Here is a 20,266-nt window from a genome sequence, read left to right as displayed (position 1 = left end):
CCAAAGAGCCCCTCCTGCTCGTGGTTACAAAACCCAGGGTTGTGAAGAGCACGCGCTTTTTGAAAGGGGGGGAGTGGAATGTCATCACACGACCGACGACACCAACTTCCTCCGCCAGGGAGCTTTGATTCCGAGGCCGACGCCACCGCTGCGGGAGGAGACCATGGGCCGTTGACCTCACCTACTGAATTCTACCCGCCGCCGCCACCGCCGACCGCGGAGTCTGTCGGGATCTCGGTTCCCGAACCCCTCGAGGCCATGCCGGACAGCCCACGTACCATCTCACCGCTGGAGAAGTGGGCTGCACACGCGACCTCGTCCCAGTTCAACGCCCTCTCCGGGGCCATCGGTGGCTTCACCTCGGGCATCGTGGTCTGCCCGCTAGATGTGATCAAGACAAAGCTGCAAGCGCAGGGTGGATTCGCCGCAGTCCAAAAGGGGCGCCATGTCGGACACCACCGGGTATACTCGGGGCTTCTGGGCACCGGAAAGATAATATGGCGGGAAGAGGGCATCCGTGGCATGTATAGGGGCCTCGGACCGATAATATTAGGCTACCTGCCGACGTGGGCAGTCTGGTTCACAGTTTACAACAAGAGCAAAGAGTTCCTCGGGGAACATCACAGTATGCTAAGCTTCTTCTGCCTTTGATATTCCGCCATCATCACAAAGCCGTACCTAGCAAATTTGCTGACTTGAACCTTTGGATTCCCCTCTGCAGAAAACTCATTCATTGTCAACTTCTGGTCCTCGGTCGTGGCCGGCGCGAGCAGCACGATCGTGACGAATCCCATATGGGTCATCAAGACACGGCTCATGTCACAATCGGCACGCGACCACATAAGAACGAGCTATTCACAGTTCCCAAAGGGTGCGAACACACCGACGTCGCGCCCGACGCTGCACTCTCCATGGCACTACAAGTCAACACTGGACGCGGCACGCAAGATGTATACGACCGAAGGCATCACCTCATTCTACTCGGGCTTGACCCCAGCCCTTCTCGGCCTCACCCACGTCGCCGTGCAGTTCCCAGCATACGAATACCTCAAAACAGAATTTACCGGCCAGGGCATGGGCGTCGTGGCGGTAGACAAGGAAGGGCACCAGGCGGCCAACCAGTGGATGGGTGTCCTTGCCGCCACGATATTATCCAAAGTTCTGGCCAGCAGCGCGACGTATCCGCACGAGGTTATCCGCACCCGGCTGCAGACGCAGCAAAAGCCCATGGTCGGCAACGGAAGCAGCAACGGAGGCGCGGGGGTGCCGAGATATCAGGGCATCGTCCGGACGTTTAGAACTATTCTTCGCGAGGAGGGCTGGCGTGCCTTTTACGCCGGGATGGGCACCAACCTCATGAGAGCAGTCCCGGCGGCCACGGTGACGATGCTGACATACGAGTATGTTATGCGAATGTTAAACCAAGCCAAGATTGATGGGAAAATACTTCTTGGTGAGGCCGAGGGTGACCTTAGGTGATTAACATAGCGGGTATCTTCATGTTATGCACGTTAGCATGGCAAGAGATTTTGGACTCTCCGTCACGGCTCCCCATAATTGATTCGCACATGGATTTTTTTTTTTTGGGGGGGGCCGCCTAGCCATATAGTATTATGTCCAAGGAGCACTTGTGTATATATCATCATGTTTCGCATGGGCCTCTATATGCGCCAGACATCAAATCCCCCCATTCCCATCCCTTGTCTCTATGGCACCATTATAAAGACTTTTTTTTTTATGTATCTCGGGACGGACACAGGCCAGTCGAAGCTCTGCCGATGTCAGTTGAGATTAGGTTATCTGTTGTCACAGCTCGAGAGCGAAGGAAGGCCTAAGAAATAAGCAGGCTTTTCTTTTAAGGGGCTAGGGTGTATGTGTTCAACCCTTCAGGATGTTTTGGCCCCAGTAAAACAAGTAACAGCATCTCCTAAGTTCTAGAAAATAGAGAAGAAGAAGAAAAGAGTCTATCCAAGTGTGAACCAAAGAAACAGCAACCAAACATATTGACCTTTTGGCCTACTTCTCAGTCGGCGTTGGCTCATCTGGGTAGGACGGGCGATTTCTAAGTTGGGCATCGCGGTTCGATTTCTGTGACGGGGGGGATGCGGTTCCAGGGGTTAGTCTGTCTTTGAAAGCAGAGTGGCGATGGCTTGTGATACAAAAAATAATTTATAGCCATTCAAGGGGGTGAACATGAGAGGCATCAAGAGCTACGGCCCTGATTTGTAACTTACAGCATTTGCTTTGGCCTGACGAATGGATGAGCGGGTATATCTGGAGATGTGCAATCGGTCCAGTTAGACAAAAGCTGATTGGGCCAACAAAAAGATGTATACTGCCGGCTACGACGGAGCTATGCAGCATTTTGTTGGCTTGCTGGTTATTGACCCTTACGTGAATAGGAGACAGGCCATAGTGAAGGCGGCTGCAGGTGCCACGATAGTCTGAGCGCGGCAAGGTTAGAGAGGTCTGTATCCAGTTACTCCTAATTTCATTTTTGGACATGATCAAGTAAAACATACTCTCGGTGTAATGTTTGCCATGTTCTGGCCAGTTAATTTAGTTTGGCTGCTCGTGATTCGATTCGGAGCCTTACTCGATTGAACAAGTAAAGTAATACCAGTCACATAAATCCAACTAGTACCACTCGTTTGCGAATTTATAAAAATGTGCAGTCAGTAACAGACAGGCCAATCCTGTTCCTTTTTATATCAGAAAGCTTTCCTGCAGTTTGGTGGCGTTGTAAAGGATCATGCATCCGTAACTTGGTCGCCAAATGCAATGCGTATCGTACGATTTCGAGTGTGGGTTGCACGTGCTTCCCTCATTGTCACCACTCACTCCCCCACCAAAAATACGGAATCGAAACAAAGACCTGATCAACTAACCTCCATGCATGTTGAGAAAAAAAAAGTCAACCGCCGAGTATCATTATCTTGACATTAGTAATTCGTTATCATAACATTTGTTCAAGATCAATACAATTAACCAATGAAAATCGCCATAGTCTGGAGTCATTTAGCTGTAATGAAAAGAAAGGAACCAAGCCGAGATCATATCTAGAAGAGTGCATATCTTTGAGCACTTGGAACAAAGGTCGAAAAAAAGCCAAACAAGAAAAAAATAACACAGAAAAACCAAGCCAAACTAAACCAAACATATCCGTCCAAGTCATTAGTCGTTAAATGTGGAAAAAGACATCATGAGATCAGTCGTAACCTCTCCTCCTTCGCCTCTGCCCGCGGTGATCCTCTCTCCAGTCCCCGGCTCCATACTCCACTGCCGCACTGCCAACTTCTGATTCATCATCATCGTCATCGTGCCGAGACCGCCGATCTCGTTCGCGTCTACGATCTCTCCGGCCTTCCCCGCCGCCGCCGCCACCAGCTGCCTCACCAATCAGTCCCTGACGACCATCGCCCATGCCGAGGGTGGCACCAAGTATACCACCCAGAATGCCCAACCAACCTCCTCTCCCGTCGAGCATGCTAGTGATTTGCCTTGCTACACGCTCGACGGTCTCATTGTCCGTGCCGCCAACAGCCCACTGACCTTGCATTTCCAGACCTCGACGTCGAGGGCTACGGTATTCAAACTCTCCTCGGCGTGAGCTCCACCGTGGTGGGCGAGGGCCATCATCGTAGATGGGACGACCTTGTGAGTCAAAACGGTCAGGTAATACTTCAACCAAATCATCGTCTTCCGTGTCAGAGTAACGATCCTGACGAACACGGGGCCGGTGAACCATGGCACCTTCCGAGTTAGAACGGTGCCGTCGGGGCCTTGGTTCAACATCCACAGAGTTAGAATCATTGTCGTCGTCCTTCTTGCCACGATACGAAGGATGCGGTACCAGCTGTTGCTGATCCGCAGTCGGTTCGTCGCCCAGGTCGCTATGCTCGGTCGTAGCCTTATCACCTCCATGATCCTCGTGGAGTTTTCTAAGGGTCTGAGAAGACTTTGGACTGAGAGGAACAAAGACTACAGATTTTGAATGCTCGTGCCCCGAGCCAAGAGTTTCTCGGGATGGAGCAGCGATTGTGGTGTCACTGAAGAAAGACGATGACGACGATCGGGACAGGGACTTGGCACGAGGTTTTACACCATCTGCAAATGATTTGCAAAGCACGTCAGTCGAGGGTTACAAGGCAGATCGAGAACCACAGAAGCACAGAGTCGAGCTTATTCAAATGGTCATAACGCACCGGGGCGTTCAGTGTCCTTGGACAGGGGAGCTTGACTCACGTGGTCGCCATGGGGGTTCATGCCCGAAGGTGGAGGACCGGGAGGGAACCCCATGGGCGGCGGTCCTGATGCATTGTTGGGAGGGCGCGGATCCATGGGGTATGGCGGCGCTGTCGGAGGCATCCCGGCAGGGGGCGGTGGCATGCCTGTCGGGGTGGGCGCCGAGTTTGGGGGATAGCCGCCATAGTCAGCTGGATGGTAGCCGCCGTAGTCGTTGAGGTTGGTCGAGGCAATGTTTGGATGGCTGGTGAAGCCAGGACCTGCCGCGCCTGACATTGCTGGTCGGATATATGCACCGCCAGACGCGTGTGGTGGTGATGGCGGATGACTTCGGCCATGGTAACGATCATCGTAGCTATCGTAGCCATCATCGATTTCATCCTCATATCCTGCGCCCAGTGCATATTAGTTTTCGTTAGTTCACCCACGGGCACATTTTTCGCCGGGCATCAAGCTGATCAGCCAGCAGCAATCACACCAAGCATATTTATCCGCCCTATTGATGGAATATCCCAGAATTTATGATGTGGGGGCGAGGGAGAAAAGAGACCAAAAAAAAAAAAAAAAAGATGTGCAATATCGATGGGGCCCAGGGTTACTCACGTCTACGTTCCCGGTCTCTAGCCCTCTCTTCTCTCTCCCTGTTTCGATCACGCTCTGGGCTCATGTGTCGGTCGTCAAAGCCAACGCGACTCCTGTTGCGGTGTCTATCCCTGTCTCTGTCTCGTTCTCGTTCTCGCCTCTCGTCCTCTTGCCGGCGCTCCTCTTCCTCCTCACGCTCCTTCGACTTATCTCTCCGCTTCTGCACCCCCTTCAGGCCAATGGCAGCAGCCGCGGCACCAGCCCCGGCAGCAGCCATCTCCCTCAGGCGGCTCTTACTCCTCTTCTTCTCGGGCTTCTTTTCGTCTTGGTCGCTATCGGAGTAACTCGATCGACGGCCGCGACGACGCCGCCGGCCGTCGTAATCCTCGGTCGCCGAGTCATAGCCGTCGCCGCCAGCCCCTCTGCGGCGCGCTTCCGGCGCGACCGGGTTGTTGCCGTACTCAACCATACCTAGCTCGGAGTCAGCTCTCGAGGAGTCGTTGTGGGGGAGGGGGGGCAGTCTGGCGCGGGCGTTGGACCTGCTGTGAGACCGTGAACGCCGTCTGCGGTCGCGGTCATATGACCAATCCGAGCTTAAGCTTCGGCTTCGGCTCCTGCGGTTCCCTGCCGCGACAGATCGCGAACGCTCGCGCTCCTTCTTCTCCTGGTGCTTGTCGTATATCTTCTTGGCTGCTCCGCCAGCGAGCCCCGCTGCCACAATCTCCGCACCGGTGCGCAGGCGCGAACGGGACCGGCGACGAGGCGATTTGCTGTTGCTTCGGCTTCGACTGCGGCTTCGTCCACCGCTGCGGGCGCGTGACTTGTCTCGCAAATGCTTGACTAAACCTGCAACTGCGGCAGTACCGGCCGCGGCTTTGGCAACGCTTGCTGCACGACTGCGGCTGCGCGATCGGGTGCGAGATCGCGAGCGAGACGAGTAGTACTCCTCAGAGTAGCCACGGCGAAGGCTGCGTCCGCGGCTGGCTTCTTCCTTCTCAACCTTGGAAGTCTGGTAGTACTTTGCAGCTCCCGCGACAGCCAGGGCGGCTGCCGCAAGACCAAGGCCTGTCTTGAGCTTGGAGTGGCGATCGTCATCCCGACCTCGCGAGCGTGAGCGAGACCGAGATCGTCCACGACCATCTTCACCGTAATGCTCCTGGTACGCGCTTCGCGCACGCTTGAAGACTTCAGTGCCGAGCGCTCCGAGCGCAGCGCCGGCAATGACCTTGCGACCCCGATTCTCCTGGAGCCCGCCATCACCAGATCGCCTAGTGGCAAGAAGCGCGGCGGCACCGGCACCAGCCAGGGCGCCTTCGGCTAGATGACGCTTGCGGTGGTGGTCTGCGCTCTGGCTACGCTCACGGATGATAGTCTTCTTCTTCACGTAGTACTCCTCGTCGTCGTCGCTGTACTCGCGGCGATCTCGTTCCCTGCGACGATCGTAGCGCTCCATGGCGTAATCCTCCTGGCGTTCACGGCCGCGGTACAGACCGACCTCGCGACGGCGGTAGTACTCATCATCATCCCTCCAGCGCCGCTCGTCGCGGATGACCAAGGGCGCCGGAGAAGGAGCCTCCTGAACGATGATCTTCTGCTCTGGTGCGCGCTGACGTATTACGATAGGAGGCATCGCCGGCGCTGGCTCGTAATATTCTGTTTCCTTACGGTAACGCTCAACCTCTCCATAGGGCTCGTCTCTCCGCTCTTCCACGTGGCGCTCGAGGCGCATCTCGCCTTCTTCGCGGCGTTCGATACGCTTCTCGACGCGGACGTCGGTCTCGTCCCGATCCCAGCCGGCGCGCGACTGTCTATCCCAGTCGCGCTCGCGCGGGGAAAGCGGCATGTCGTCGCCACGCTCAACGACCTTCTTCTCGACGCGCGACCTGACCTCAGGGCCTAGGGGGTCGCCCGGCTCTCGCTCGATGCGCTCGACGACCTGGCGGCTGGTCCGGTCACCGCGGTCCCTGTCGTATTCATGGGACTCCTTGTAAATCTCAATGTCGTCTGGCACCCCGTCCCCATCGTAATCGCGCTTGGTAACATGCTTGTGCTCGACCGTGGTATTGCGCGGACTCGGCTCAAATGCTGAGCGGGGTCGCTCGGGGACGTATGAGCGGCCACGCGGTCCGTCGATGTCGAGCAAATCTCGCTCCGATCGTCCCGCATAGCCAGAAAAGCGCGAGCGCCGGTCGTCATCCATGTCCTCAATGCGCTCTATCCGCTCTACGCGCTCTAGGCGGGAGCCAGGGTTCACCTTGTAACGGTGCACCGTCGTCCTGCTGCCATAGTGCCTTTCATCAAACTCGTCGTCCGAGGGCGACCGGTCCCGCACATGATATGTGCGGGACTCTTTGTAGACTCCTTCAGGAGCCATCTGTGTTTGTTTTTGTCGCCGCCGCTCTCAACTGTATCGTGCTCCAAGTGAAGTTGTTAGACCCAAAGTTGTTGAGGTGATGATCGACGTAAGCAATGCAGGTAAAATAATTACGCACTCGAACGCGGGGAAAATAAAAGAAGGTGTTCCTCACACAATGACAAAAAAAGAATAAAATAAAGAATCGCTGGATTTCGAAACCTCAGGAAAATATCACAAGTATGTATGTATACACCTTTAGTGTATAAATTAAAGAGTATCGTCACTAACGGGAACGGTTAGAAGAGGACGGACGTGACTGCTCGAAAGCTACAGTGACGTGATGGAGGGGGGACGACTGGAGCAGGCAGGCGGAGACGAGAGGAATTTCAAGAGAGTCAGGAGGGGGTGGGTTGGCGATGGAGACAAAACCCAAAAGTCCCCCGGCCAAGATTTCATGGACAGTGAGCATGGGTATGTACGGTATGATGGTGGCAGGGCATGCAGAGCCTATTAAGGTACGACATTCATGATGGGGGCAGGGGCAGGACACGGGACTACTGTACATGTAAGTAGGTACATACCTACACATACAGTACACAGCCGGGCTGATTGATGAGCCAGCGACCCAACCATTCAGCCAGGCATTCAGGTCAAGTGCGGTGCATGTCGGCTGGTCTGGCGCCAGGTCAGAGCAAAGTCAGGCTGTCAACCTAAGTATCCATGTCTTTTTTGTACATAGGTCATCATTGCGAACAAGGTGTGTAATCCTAAACCAGGTCTCCTCTACAGACAAAGACATTGCTCTTCTCTTCAAAAAAAAAAAAAAAAAAAAAAAAAAAAAAAAAAAAAAAAAAAAAAGACGGGTCCATCTCATATGCTTTACTAGGTATTAGGTACAATCCCTTTAAACCGTTCATCCCGTACCCGCTGTCTTCCACATTTGCTGAGACGGAATGAAAGAATTGGACGGAACCGTACATGGAGATCATCCGAGTCTGTGGGTGATTTTACTTTGTACTATTTCAGCACAACGGCGGGGCGAACTGGTTGTGCTGTTTTGCTTAAGGTAGGTATCTAGGTTTCTAGGATACCTACCGGACGCAGTAGGTACCTCAAGCTGTGCAGAAGTAAGCTAACTCTAGGTCTAGACCAGAGCTCACTGAGGTACCTGTTGTTGCCCCACCTCCATCCATTGTGTACCATACCGAGTTGTTCTGCTTATTAGCAGCCCAAAGCAAAGTAAACTGGTCGCGCACACTGCCAGAAAATCCTGTTCTATTTGTTCTATCTACTAGCCTGGACTAGTCCGAGTGACTGACTTTAATCGCTGCAGTAGCATCAATAACATCACATTGCATCCCATGCGTGTCTCTCTTCTGAACACAGGTTTTTTTTTTTTTTTTCTAATATTTTTTATCTTCTTCCGCCTTCTTTTCAAACCCCCGTCGTTGGGTCGTTTCGAGGAGCTTCTACCATGTTTGGAACTCGGCATGTCATCGATTTATTCTTTTTCTTGGGTTTTGAGACAGGGAAACCCCACCATTGCGACGCCCTCGTGTCATTCCGAAAACTGGATCGGACAAATTATTACCGCTGTACCGTAGTAGAGTTCGCATCGATGGGGGAATGAATACCAGAGTACTACTTAGTAAATGTTGAGATGGCAGGCAGTGTTCTGTGACATCCAAGGCATCCTAAGAATAGACGTGGGCTTTCCGGAAGAATACCACTGCACAACTTGGCCCTCGTTCATGCAAAGGTCAGGAGCCAAAGGTGACCAACCGCCTCAGATGCCTGTCGCCGTGTGGCATGCGTCTGACCCTCACGCAACCCACACGCAAGTCCAGAATGTCCCCATTCATTTACCTAGGTGAGGTCAATCAACTTTTTTTTTTTTTTTTTTTTTTTTTTTTTTTTTTACCTACCAACCTGGGCAAGTATTGCACCTGAATTGTTCGCAAAAAGCTGGGTACAGTTCGCACGAATCGGTAATCCCGTAGCCACAAAGCATTGCGCTCTACAGAATAGGGCGTACCCAATCCCGACTTTGCCCATTTTCTTCAAGTCATTTTTTTGCCGCTTCCATCCATACGATGACAAGAGTCATCAAAGGTACCCAACCTCGCCATAGAATAGCAATATTGAGCGCTATTATACTCTTTCTTCACTGCTGTTGTTTGCTTTTTTTTTTGTCTCCTCTTCTCAACAAGTTGGGTTGTAAACTTTAACGCTGACAGTTCCCAAATTACGTCAGTGTGGATTGTATTCAACTTGATCAAGAGACTTAGGCTGTGCTTTACCCAGGCCAGGTATTAAGTTGCACGTAGAACTCGAGTGATTGGCGAGAAGACAAAGCAGCTGCCCGGTTTTGTCTTACTTTCTTTGTCACGCGAACCAGAAATCAAACCACCTCCTTTTCCTTTAGGAAATAATTTAACTCGCGATATATTTCAGGCAACACGTGTCTTTCGGTCGCCCATAGTCTACATCTCTGGGAAGTCGTACATCTTAGAGGAGTCAAGACCAACTATGAATCGTGATAATGTATCCTAAGTAGTGACGATTTAGGTGACTGTCGCTTAACGGTTGATTATTCTTCTGATTAATAAAAAAAAAAGAAAAGAAACACGAAACAGAAACGCAATGACTTCGTTGACTTCATCACAACTAGCAGATGGTACTAGAGAAATTAAAATCCAACCCGTGAAATATCAAGACCAGCAGATTACAGCCCAATCCGAACCTGGCTAAACTATCACACAAACAAAAAAACGCGCTGTACAATGTGACATGTTATATAACAAAATAAAACTTCCACAAAAAATCACTCATCACTACGCATACCCGCCGGCTTGTCTTTGGCGAGAGACTTGGCTTCCTCTTTAGGCTCCATCTCCGTCGTACCTGTGTCCTGCCGGGTCAAATGGGAGTTATCGGAGCCAGCAGAGCCATAGACCAGTCTGTCTTCACTCTTCTCATCCCTCGTTGAATTGTTCTCGTTAGATCTGGGCGAGTACGGAGGAGAAGGTGACCGAGATACTACGGGGGGTACTGAAGAAAGGGGCCCAAACATGGGCACATGAATCGAGCCAAGTGATGTCGGAGTTGTCAGGTTGGAGTACGCATTAGGTTGTGGGGGAGGCGGCCCATAAGATGACAGTGGGGGAGAGAAATGACGATAGGAGCTTGGAGACGGCGGCCATGACGCGGACGGAGGGTTCTGCTGTAGAGAAAGGAAGGCATCGAAATGATTGAGCAGCGGCGATGGTCGAAAGCTCCCAAACATTGTTGGGGGATGGGGCATTGGCCCAGGCCCATGTCCGGGTGGCGTGGGTGTTGCGCGGTATGTCGGTGGTGGCCCAGGATGCCAGCATCGTGGACGAGCCGGGACTGGCGGAGGAGGAAGATTGGGGAGTGAACAAGGTGCTTGGTGTGGTGCAAACCAAGTATCTTGCTGGAGCCCGCTTTCCCATGGTTGCGGCAAAAGAGACTCCGAAGGCGGTTGAATGGTGAAAGCATCGAACCGAGGGGGCTGTGAGAGGAATGGTGCTGAGGGTACCGGCGGCGATGGATCACGGTGTCTGATCACGGGACGGGGAAAAGACCTGCGGCTCCCTCTGTTGGATTGAGGGGAGGCAAAAAAGTCATCACCTCGTTCTCTAGAGAGAGCCTCTTTCTCCTGCATTGCCTGCTCATCGTCGACGGCACGCCATGGGTTCGTGTACCGCGCGTATAGAGGAATACCGCCGGGCTCGTGTCTCGTCTCGCGGCCAAGTATGACGACGAAAAATTCAGTCTCGCGGCTACGGGCGTTGTCCTTCCACCACCTCAGGCGGTGGCGTCTAGCAGGAGTAGGCTTTGTAGAAGCAAAGCGAGGGCAAAGCTGTTCCTGCAACATAGCCACAGTCCATATGCGCTCGCGCTCGCACGAACTGGAATGACGGCTTCTGTCCTGAAGAAGATACGAGAGCTCATCCTGGAGAGACTGTCGACATTTCGCAATGCGACTATCGATATGCTCATCGTAGCTTGGCCGCCAAGTGGCTCGCCTCAAGATGCGACGTATGGGGAGGCAGCCGGTGCTGCTACGATGTGCGCCATGGTACTGATCCAGCGCAGCAAGATGCATCTCTGCAAGCTCCTGCTGTGAATGGCTAGTTGGTGCAACACGGACGTTGCGAGAATCGTTCTCGTCCTGAGGAACATACACAGTCCATCCCTCGTAGACCGCTTGGGTAGGATCCATGTCTTGTGGCAGGCGGCTTATAACGAACGAGTTAGTCGGGGATTGACCGAGTTGAGGCGCGGCAGCAAGGAAAAAGGTATTGCTTTCTATGTAGATGCAAAGTGGAATTCCAGGCTTACAAGGGTGATCGACGCTGAACTGGGTCGCGGTAGAAACTTCCCATCCGAAATGGTGAATAAGAGGACCTCAGACTTGATTGATTGATACCACTGGCATCAGACTCGTCGTCACTGCTATCAGAGTCGACGTATGCCCGGCGGAACCTGTCGCCTTCTGAGTAAAATTGTATACTTTCCCCATCCCGGCTGTTCTGGCGATCCTCTGAGTTTCTGATGCTTTGTTCCATCTTGTACGGCTTGGCTTTGTAGGTCAGTCAACCTTGACAAGAAAAGGAATCGGACAATAGCTGTCCAGAAGCTATAGGGGCAGCGAATTGAGTATAACAAGCTTCCTCTGATCAGCCGGATATGGAAGTTACTTTGATAAACAGGGGTAGCAAGAAGAAGAAAAAAAGAACTACAAAATATCAAAAGCAGATGATCGCGAAAAAGTAGCCAGAGAAAGAATCCTCCAGTCTTGCTGACAGGGAGAATGAAGGAACATCCCCAACCCTAAGTTGTTTGATTTTCCTGAGGCATGTAGAAGTCGAGCGTAGGGGTGAGCAGGAGAGCGGGGGGGAAACGAGAGGCAGCCGATTGATGGTGGGCAATATGGATCCTTATGGTAGCTATCAAGTGAGTTTCCGGACGAGGATGGCTAGACGGACAGCCAGCCTTACTGCATCAGGAGCTGTTATCGCCTTGTTTACAAGGTCAGGCACCTTAACATTACCTTACCTTACCTAACCTAACCTACCTACATGTACCTTAAAACTCCCCAAAGTAACAGTAGTATGGAAGTAGTAGAAGTCTAAGCCCCAAATGTTCGTTGCCTAATACGGGGTCGAGACGCGCCGACCAATCGACTTGTGATTGGACCCCTGCGCTTCTGCTGCACATACTGAATGCCATGCTGACGCGCGGCCTGGTGTAGCAGCTGCCGACACCTGTCCATCTGCACAGCGTAGGTAGGTATGTAAGGTAAGGTACGTAGTTAAAAATGTCTGACCGACCAGGCAGCCATCAGCCACACTCTGCTCGCTTCCTTCATGGGAAGTTCCACAAAGTGCTGGTGGTTTGTTTAGTTGTGACCTGAGTCTCAATGATGCCTGCCAACCGCAGTTCAATTCCTCAACTCCTTGGCCCCTAGCCCCCCCCCCCCCCCCCCCCCCCCCCCCCCCCCCCCCCCCCCCCCCCCCCCCCCCCCACCTTCAGCTGCCACTGTCACGACAACAATCTCACGGGTTAGGGTTGGGAATCATTAAGGCTAGCTGCCAAGACCGTAACATGATTTTGTACGAAGTACTTCGCAAAACATCATCGTTGCAGGGCTGATGATTGCGTTGCACTTGCAGGACCTACCTGGCTGCTGAGTAGGGTTGCGTTGCTGACCGAAGCGAGGAAGAGTCAGTCATCATTCACAGCGATATACCTACTGACAATAGTCCATTTATTACTTGCATACCTACCTAGTACCTAAGTACCTTACCTAGGTAAGGTAATCACCTGAGGCCCAAGGTAGCTTAGGAACCGAGGTAGGTACTATTTAAGGCACACCAGCAAAACTACTGTCGGTCTAGAATTGATGGATGCTCCAGTGTGCGGAAAGTCGGCAGGATCAAGGCACAGTGCATGGGTCTTGGCAGAATTGCATGGAATCGTACCCACTAAGCCAAGTGTAGCCATAAGAATAGACATGGATTAGCAGAGATTTTAGCTTTGGTGGAATCATCGGTTGAATTGAGGGTACCGGATTGGCCTACCACGTACTTTGGCAGCATGGCCATTTAATTCTCCAGCGACTTCCACTACCATCAGAAGGTAGGGAAAGCTTTCAGTGGTCAGATGAAAGTTTACGTGGTACGTCGGAAATGGGACTGACAAGGACCCATCAGCAAGCTCAGAATTTAAGGTGGTAGTGGCTGCCCAGGATCTCGGCAGTGTCCGCATGATATCACCACTTCCTCGCGGCGTCTCAGTGGTCTCGTACGGCACGTTCAGCTAAAACAACGATTGACGGGTCAATTTGCCCTTCCAAAGTATTCTTTGGGAAGGGTCTTGGCGGCAACGCAAGACCGCAATTTCCCCATTAGAAAGCTGGCATTGCCTCTTGGAAAAAAAAAAAAAAAAAAAAAAAAACTTTATTTGTACTGTTTAAGCTAAGGTAGCCAAACAAACATTCAATTCCTGTTCCATTGGTTCTTTTCGCGATATTACACTTTTACTTACCTACCTAGTTACCTTACCTACCTTAACCATAAAGCATTCAGCCCAGGTATTTCACTCATTGCAAGGCTACGAGCTGAACGTCGCTTTGTTGCCGCGTGCATTTCGCACCCTTGCAATCAATCCTTTTTTTTTTTTTTTCAAAAGATCGCCAGCCGATACAAAGGATCACGACGGGTGTGGATCTGACAGCAGTACCAATTATTTCTGCGGGCACCTTTCTGTTATGCAGTGTAAGCCCAAAATAGATAGAGAATATCCCTTAACTGACTCCCACCCTCGTCAAATCTTCTCTCCTCGTCTACCTAAAAAGGTGGATAGGGCTTGGACCACGCCCAGAGCGTTCTTCTCATACATTTGACTTTTATCATCACCATGGCGTACAGCAACCCAACTAACCACGGCTACATCAGGACTCAAGACACCGAACTAGAGCCTCTGAGAGCCATCGATCAGCGAGAAAACATGTCTTCGCAAGGCTATTATCAGCCGCAACAACAGCCATACTACGGCCCGCAGGCCGGGTATGGCGCACCACCCCCTCAACCGTCGCAACCGCCGTACGGATATGCTCCTCAACACAACCAAGGCCCGCCGCCACCTCCACAATACGTCCCGAATTACAACGCGAACGAGAAGCAGGACTTTGCGCAAACCTTCAAGGTCGAAAAGCCCAAGTGGAATGACCTATGGGCAGGCATCCTATTCATCATTTTTGTCTTGGGCTTCGCCGCCATCTCTGCCATCTCGCTCCGGGGTTACGCCTCGTCGCGCGGCACTCAGGGAGGAGGCATCTACGATGGCAGGAACAACTTTTCACTGTCGACGAGCACAATAATCTTGTTCGCTATTGTACTGGCAGTTGCGATTGTACTCAGCTACGCATACGTATGGCTTGCGCGCTTGTTCCCCAAGCAATTCATATGGGTCACGGGCATCCTGAACATTCTCATGGGGTTCGCGACGGCAGCATACTTCTTGTATCGGAAGCAATACGGAGCTGGTATAGTCTTCCTCATTTTCGTCATTCTTCTGGTCGTTGCGTTCATCACCTGGATCCCGCGTATCCCCTTCAGCGCCTTGATGCTGCGGACGGCCGTGGATATTGCCAAAAACCACGGCCATGTCTACCTCGTAAGCGCCCTGGGTGGTCTTCTTGGTGCAGCCTTTGGTGCGTGGTACTCGGTCACGCTGGTGGCCGTCTACGTGCGTTACCAGCCGGGCACGACAAACAGCCCCAACCCACAGTGCAGCGACGGTAGCTGTAGCCAAGGCCGTGTTATTGGTTTTATCGTTTTCTTGACTTTTACGGCATACTGGGTGTCTGAATGGATCAAGAATACCATACACACGACAATTGCCGGCGTCTATGGTAGTTGGTATGTCTCCCAGCGAAATAAAAGGCCCCCCTTTAACATACACGTACGTTTCATGTGCAGAAATTCGCTGCTGACACTTGTCCGCCCATTGAAGGTACTTCTGCTCGCGCAACTACCCTCAGCGCGTTACCCGAGGAGCGCTGAAGCGATCCTTGACGTACAGCTTTGGCAGTATTAGCTTGGGCAGCTTGATCGTGGCGATTATCAACTTCTTGCGCCAGCTTTGCTCTATGGCCAAGTCGCAAGCAGCCGCAGATGGTGACATTATCACGTGCCTCATCTTCGCTTGTCTTGGCTGTATCATTTCCATACTGCAGTGGGCGGTCGAGTTCGTCAACCGATACGCCTTCTGCCATATCGCGCTGTATGGAAAGAGCTACTTTGCTGCCGCAAAGGATACCTGGAAGTGAGTACATGACCGCTACTGCGCTGTTGATTTTTTTTTTTTTTTTTTTTTTTTTTAAAAAAAAAAAAAAAAAAAAAACACTCTCTTAGGTTATGGCGTTTTCTGATTCTGACCGAACCTCTACTTCAGGATGATCAAGGACCGCGGCATCGATGCCCTTATCAACGATTGCCTGATTGGTCCGGTTCTGGGCATGGGCGCCATGATGGTTGCCTTCGCGTGTGCCCTGCTTTCGTATGTGTACCTGGTAATAACCAACCCAGCGTACAACCGCGACGGCAGTTTCACTCCGGTGGTGGTTGCGTTCAGCTTCCTGATCGGTCTCCAAATCTGCAACGTTTTCACTACTCCCATCAGCAGTGGTATTGACACCATCTTTGTTGCTACGGCCTGGGATCCCGAGGTCCTCATGCGCGACCATCCAGATCTCTACCATCAGATGGTGGCTGTCTACCCCGAGGTTCAGCAAGCAATCCACGCTTAACGGTGTGTGTGTAGTAACTGCAAGGAAAGACAAGGGTGAGATGAGTAGCCAGTAATCTTTGCAGTCTTAGAATGTGTTTGGAAGCAAATATGTGTTGCAGAGTGCCAAGTACAAGCGTGGCTGTTCACATAGGCGGGAGGCACCAGTTTGGTAATTGGAGGAATTAATGGTCTATTTTCCCTACATGTTTGTTTCTTTTTTCTTCAGTTTCTTGTGTTATGGTAGAAGGGATACCCCAGTACTGCAGAAAAATAACTACCTATCAATTCGCAATAATTTCTTTTTTTTTCCTTTCTTTTACTGTGGTTTCTGTCTTCTTTGCGCCCTCTGTTGCTGGACTATGCAGTTGTGTAGAGTACAGGGTAGGTAGGCTTTACCCCAAAAAACCAATCAATCTATTATGATATCAATGAATGATAAAAACCCCACCTAAGCTCCAAGTTGTCACAGGTGGGCGACATCGGCCATGTATCTCGGATGCTTTCCGCGCCAGACGTAAAATCGCCACTAATAAAGACGATGCGGAGAGCACTGCGAACCACACGGCTTGCATCAACATCCATATTTTCCGCAATCAAATACAAGCAACCAACACAAGGCAGGTCCGTTCTGTTGTTGGGCATCAGAACAATGGCAAGCAGCACGGGGAAGACGCACGAGCCGGTGCTCAAGCAGCCCGTCAAGCTCGCCTGCATCCAACTGGCCAGCGGCGCCGACAAGGCCGCCAACCTGTCCCACGCCCGCGACAAGGTGGTCGAGGCCTCGCGCGCCGGTGCAAAAATCATCGTGCTGCCCGAGTGCTTCAACTCGCCCTACGGCTGCGACTATTTCCCCTCGTACGCCGAGGCTCTGCTCCCCTCCCCGCCGACCCGGGACCAGAGCCCGAGCTACCATGCCCTGTCCGACATGGCCAAGGAGACGGGAGCTTACCTCATCGCTGGCTCCATCCCGGAGCTGGTCAACGGCGCCGGCGGCGCCGACGACCAGGACAAGAAGTACTACAACACGGCGCTCGTCTTCTCCCCGTCGGGCGACCTGCTGGCCACGCACCGCAAGGTTCACCTCTTCGACATTGACATACCGGGCAAGATCACGTTCCGGGAGTCGGACGTGCTCTCCCCCGGCAACGACGTGACCATCGTGGACCTGCCGCCCTACGGCAAGGTCGGCGTGGCCATCTGCTACGACATACGGTTCCCGGAGCTGGCCACCATCGCGGCGCGCAGGGGCGCCTTTGCGCTGCTCTACCCGGGCGCCTTCAACATGACGACGGGCCCGCTGCACTGGGAGCTGCTGGCCCGCGCCAGGGCCGTCGACAACCAGCTCTACGTCGCCCTCTGCAGCCCGGCCAGGGACCTCAACGCCTCCTACCACGCCTGGGGCCACAGCCTCGTCGCCGACCCCATGGCCGAGGTCCTGAGCCAGGCAGACGACGTCGAGACCATCGTCTACGCCGATCTGGACCCCGAGGCTATAGAAGGGCCCCGGACGAGGATCCCTCTCAGGGATCAGAGGAGGTTCGATGTCTACCCGGATATCAGCCAGTCGTGAGTCGGAAATAAGGGGTGGGGGTTTGTGAAACCCAGTTATGCAGTGTATTCTAGCAAGCATGCTTCAATAATAATCAAAAGATGAGAAATGCATATGGTCCGAAACTTCTTTAGAATGAGATCATGGTGACAACGAAATTCGGTCAACGTTTTCTGGTGCCAGAGTCTGAATTATTGAATATACGAGCTGGTCATTGTCACTAATCGTTGCGAGCGGCAAATTTTTGTGCCTCTGAAGGCGAGGGCACCAAGTGCCACGGCTGTATTTACTGGGATATGTGCAACTATAATTTATGTGCAATGGTGAGACGTCTCATATCATCGACTTTTCAATCCCAGACCATGTTTACCAAGAACTTTTTTTGTACTCCCGGCCCCAACACATCCAACTCGGCTTCTCAATCCAACAACAACCCCCACTCTCGGCTTAATCCTGGAGAGCCTTGCGGGCAAAGTTGGGCAGCACGAAGCTGGCCTTGTGGATGTCTGAGCTGTAGTAGCGGCACTTCTCGAGCTCCTCCTCCTGGGTCCATGACCTCAGCGGCACCTTGACGTTGGCCTTGGGGTCCTTGCTGCAGACCATGAAGCCAATCTGTCCCGAGGGGTAGGTCGGGATAGTAGTGTAGGCGTACTCGGCCACAGGGAAGATCTCCTTGCAGTCCTTGCGAAGCTTGGTGATCAGGGGCAGGTGAAGCCATTGGTTCTCGGCTATAATAAGATAGAATCTTGTCAGTAACGATTGCACGAGGCTAAAAGGCTGGGGCGGGATACTGCGGGAGAGTAAAAAATAAAGCCTAGAAGCAGAATGTTCGGACGAAGTTCTCCGGTGTGCTACGAAGGTACGGGGTATCTTGAGCTGGAACAGAAAAAAAAAGGTCGCAGTAGCTGCAATCGCAAACCAGGCTAGAATAGCGGGAGAAAGCCTCCCGCTGCTCCAAAGAAAAAGAAAACAAGCAAGCCCGGTATCTCATCCGAGTGGTTGTAGCCCGCTCAGTCGAGTAAAAGCAAATGCCGTTTGGGAGGGAAAACTCTGTAGTAGTCCACTTGTCATTATCGGGGAAGGCCTCAAAAAAGTCGGTCTTTATGGTTGGTTTATATATATATATATATATATATATATATATATATATATATATATATATATATTTCTCCCCTTTGCGGACGTTTCAAGTGCTCTCGCAGGGGAGGAAATGGGAGGGGAAGGGGGGAGGAAACGAGGGCAGCTGGGCTCCTCGTCTTGAGTCGTAAGGGAACATACAACCTTGCGTGGTGATAACACCGCCCTCGGTGAGGGCATTGAAGAGAAGCTGGAAGTAAGGCTTCTGGAACAGGCTCTCGGCGGGGCCCTCGGGGTCGGAAGAGTCGGTGATGATGACGTCAAAGGTGTTCTGGTAGTCGGCAAGGAACTTGAAGCCGTCACCGACGTGAACCTTGACCTTGGGGTGGTTGAAGCCGGCCGCCATGTTGGGGAGGTACTCCTTGGACAGGCGGATGACGGCCTCATCAATGTCACAGAGGATGGCCTCCTCGACGCAGTCGTGCTTGACGACCTCGCGGAGAACACCACCGTCACCACCGCCGATGACGAGCACCTTCTTGGGGTTGGGGTGCGAGTTCATGGCGAGGTGAGTGATCATCTCCTGGTACGAGAACTCGTCACGCTCCGTGCACTGGATCACGTTGTCCAGGACCAGGACCTTGCCGTAGTCGGTCGACTGGAAGATGAGCACATCCTGGTACTTGCTCTTCTCGTGGTGCAAGACCTTCTCGACCTTAAGGGTCATGGCCTGGCCTGCAACAGAAAGTAGATTAGATATTGATCATGAGATGACTTGGCCGTGGGACAGACTTCAGACACCAAGCCATTGATAGATAGTTAGGAATGGCATATCCACCAGCTATCACTTACCCGGCCACATGTCCGAGATCTCGCGGAACCATCCCTCTGTAATCGCATGGTGATTGGAACCAGTTAGCCGTAACGTCCGCTGCGGATATGGGCTGCGAAGTGCTGGGAAGAATTGGCGTTTGTCAAGGAGGCCATAAATACACGATTTCCGGAAGCCGCCCGGGCAAAGTCTTGAAGGCATCCGGAAAAGCATGTGTTAAATCAGGTTACACTCCAAGCCCAGTCGCTTCGTGAACAGATTGAGCTACAGCAAAACTCCTCATCTAGCTAGATGCTTTTTTTGGAGTTTGTGGTAGCTTTTCGTTTCATTCCTTGTCAAACAAATAAGATTGGCACTACAAAAGTATCATGACAGGAGGCACCGGTTGTGAGGCGTATGCCTGTGAGATGTAGAATGCGGAAGAGTGAAGAAATGTGTGTGTGCAAGGGGGATGTTAGAGCCTGGGTAACAAGTAATTCAAACCTTTGATGGTTTCGTGGGTGATTTCGCCGCTCATTTTGCTTGTTTTGTTTGTGATGTTTCAACAAAAATTCTTTTTTTTATGAGAAATCGAGACTGAGAGAAGGCACTTGAACCAAAGACAAAAATTTGGCTGAAGAACACGACTGTGGCAGCCCAGGCACAAAGAAATTTTGAGCTCTGAAAGACGTTGGGCTTTATGTATGCCCAGCGGCTGCCGAACCACATTGTAGTAATTTTTTTTTTTTTTTTTTTTTTTCTCCTGCCCCTCGCCCGAACCACCAACCCCACTATTGCCAACTAAGTACCTAAATCCAGGCAAGTA

The 20,266-nt window shown here is 52.1% G+C and overlaps 7 protein-coding genes across 7 annotated transcripts; 4 read left to right on the top strand and 3 right to left on the bottom strand.

The window, feature by feature from the left end:
- Positions 1-78: 78 nt before the first annotated feature.
- On the top strand, positions 79-1,479 carry PgNI_01668 (uncharacterized protein; the record flags this gene model as incomplete). The annotated part of the gene is made up of 2 exons (XM_031121740.1): positions 79-625; positions 722-1,479. The coding sequence occupies 2 exons, from the start codon at positions 79-81 to the stop codon at positions 1,477-1,479; spliced, it is 1,305 nt and encodes a 434-aa protein (XP_030986167.1).
- A 1,440-nt stretch (positions 1,480-2,919) lies between these two features.
- Positions 2,920-7,638, bottom strand: PgNI_01667 (uncharacterized protein). The gene is made up of 3 exons (XM_031121739.1): positions 4,849-7,638; positions 4,206-4,634; positions 2,920-4,107 (listed from the first exon to the last, which is right to left on the bottom strand). The coding sequence occupies exons 1-3, from the start codon at positions 7,199-7,201 to the stop codon at positions 3,209-3,211; spliced, it is 3,681 nt and encodes a 1,226-aa protein (XP_030986173.1). The 5' UTR covers positions 7,202-7,638; the 3' UTR covers positions 2,920-3,208.
- A 2,073-nt stretch (positions 7,639-9,711) lies between these two features.
- Positions 9,712-12,207, bottom strand: PgNI_01666 (uncharacterized protein). Its single transcript, XM_031121738.1, has 2 exons — positions 11,549-12,207; positions 9,712-11,445 (listed from the first exon to the last, which is right to left on the bottom strand). The coding sequence occupies exons 1-2, from the start codon at positions 11,773-11,775 to the stop codon at positions 10,008-10,010; spliced, it is 1,665 nt and encodes a 554-aa protein (XP_030986172.1). The 5' UTR covers positions 11,776-12,207; the 3' UTR covers positions 9,712-10,007.
- A 320-nt stretch (positions 12,208-12,527) lies between these two features.
- On the top strand, positions 12,528-12,862 carry PgNI_01665 (uncharacterized protein; the record flags this gene model as incomplete). Its single annotated transcript, XM_031121737.1, has 2 exons — positions 12,528-12,602; positions 12,743-12,862. The coding sequence occupies 2 exons, from the start codon at positions 12,528-12,530 to the stop codon at positions 12,860-12,862; spliced, it is 195 nt and encodes a 64-aa protein (XP_030986125.1).
- Positions 12,863-13,840: 978 nt separating this feature from the next.
- PgNI_01664 (uncharacterized protein) lies at positions 13,841-16,294 on the top strand. The gene is made up of 3 exons (XM_031121736.1): positions 13,841-15,132; positions 15,227-15,538; positions 15,668-16,294. Exons 1-3 carry the CDS (start codon positions 14,129-14,131, stop codon positions 16,020-16,022), a joined length of 1,671 nt encoding a protein of 556 aa, XP_030986170.1. The 5' UTR covers positions 13,841-14,128; the 3' UTR covers positions 16,023-16,294.
- Positions 16,295-16,652: 358 nt separating this feature from the next.
- On the top strand, positions 16,653-17,573 carry PgNI_01663 (uncharacterized protein; the record flags this gene model as incomplete). Its single annotated transcript, XM_031121735.1, has 1 exon — positions 16,653-17,573. The coding sequence occupies one exon, from the start codon at positions 16,653-16,655 to the stop codon at positions 17,571-17,573; it is 921 nt and encodes a 306-aa protein (XP_030986177.1).
- Positions 17,574-17,793: 220 nt separating this feature from the next.
- On the bottom strand, positions 17,794-20,117 carry PgNI_01662 (uncharacterized protein). The gene is made up of 4 exons (XM_031121734.1): positions 19,945-20,117; positions 19,482-19,517; positions 18,831-19,364; positions 17,794-18,280 (listed from the first exon to the last, which is right to left on the bottom strand). Exons 1-4 carry the CDS (start codon positions 19,976-19,978, stop codon positions 18,000-18,002), a joined length of 885 nt encoding a protein of 294 aa, XP_030986176.1. The 5' UTR covers positions 19,979-20,117; the 3' UTR covers positions 17,794-17,999.
- Positions 20,118-20,266: the final 149 nt, after the last annotated feature.

Source organism: Pyricularia grisea, assembly GCF_004355905.1.
Source record: "Pyricularia grisea strain NI907 chromosome Unknown Pyricularia_grisea_NI907_Scaffold_1, whole genome shotgun sequence".
Lineage (NCBI taxonomy): Eukaryota > Fungi > Ascomycota > Sordariomycetes > Magnaporthales > Pyriculariaceae > Pyricularia > Pyricularia grisea.
Note: the sequence above shows the minus strand (reverse complement) of the source record. Positions and strands in the feature narration are given on the sequence as shown.

Coding starts and splice junctions, on each gene's coding strand:
- PgNI_01666 (XM_031121738.1), bottom strand. CDS start 11,775: ATGGAACAAAGCATCAGAAACTCAGAGGATCGCCAGAACAGCCGGGAT. Junction 11,446..11,548: donor GTTCAGCGTCGATCACCCTT/GTAAGCCTGGAA, acceptor GTTCGTTATAAG/CCGCCTGCCACAAGACATGG.
- PgNI_01667 (XM_031121739.1), bottom strand. CDS start 7,201: ATGGCTCCTGAAGGAGTCTACAAAGAGTCCCGCACATATCATGTGCGG. Junction 4,635..4,848: donor TAGAGACCGGGAACGTAGAC/GTGAGTAACCCT, acceptor CACTGGGCGCAG/GATATGAGGATGAAATCGAT. Junction 4,108..4,205: donor CAAGGACACTGAACGCCCCG/GTGCGTTATGAC, acceptor AATCATTTGCAG/ATGGTGTAAAACCTCGTGCC.
- PgNI_01662 (XM_031121734.1), bottom strand. CDS start 19,978: ATGAGCGGCGAAATCACCCACGAAACCATCAAAG. Junction 19,365..19,481: donor GATCTCGGACATGTGGCCGG/GTAAGTGATAGC, acceptor TTTCTGTTGCAG/GCCAGGCCATGACCCTTAAG. Junction 18,281..18,830: donor TGTTATCACCACGCAAGGTT/GTATGTTCCCTT, acceptor ATCTTATTATAG/CCGAGAACCAATGGCTTCAC.
- PgNI_01664 (XM_031121736.1), top strand. CDS start 14,129: ATGGCGTACAGCAACCCAACTAACCACGGCTACATCAGGACTCAAGAC. Junction 15,133..15,226: donor GCCGGCGTCTATGGTAGTTG/GTATGTCTCCCA, acceptor CGCCCATTGAAG/GTACTTCTGCTCGCGCAACT. Junction 15,539..15,667: donor GCCGCAAAGGATACCTGGAA/GTGAGTACATGA, acceptor CCTCTACTTCAG/GATGATCAAGGACCGCGGCA.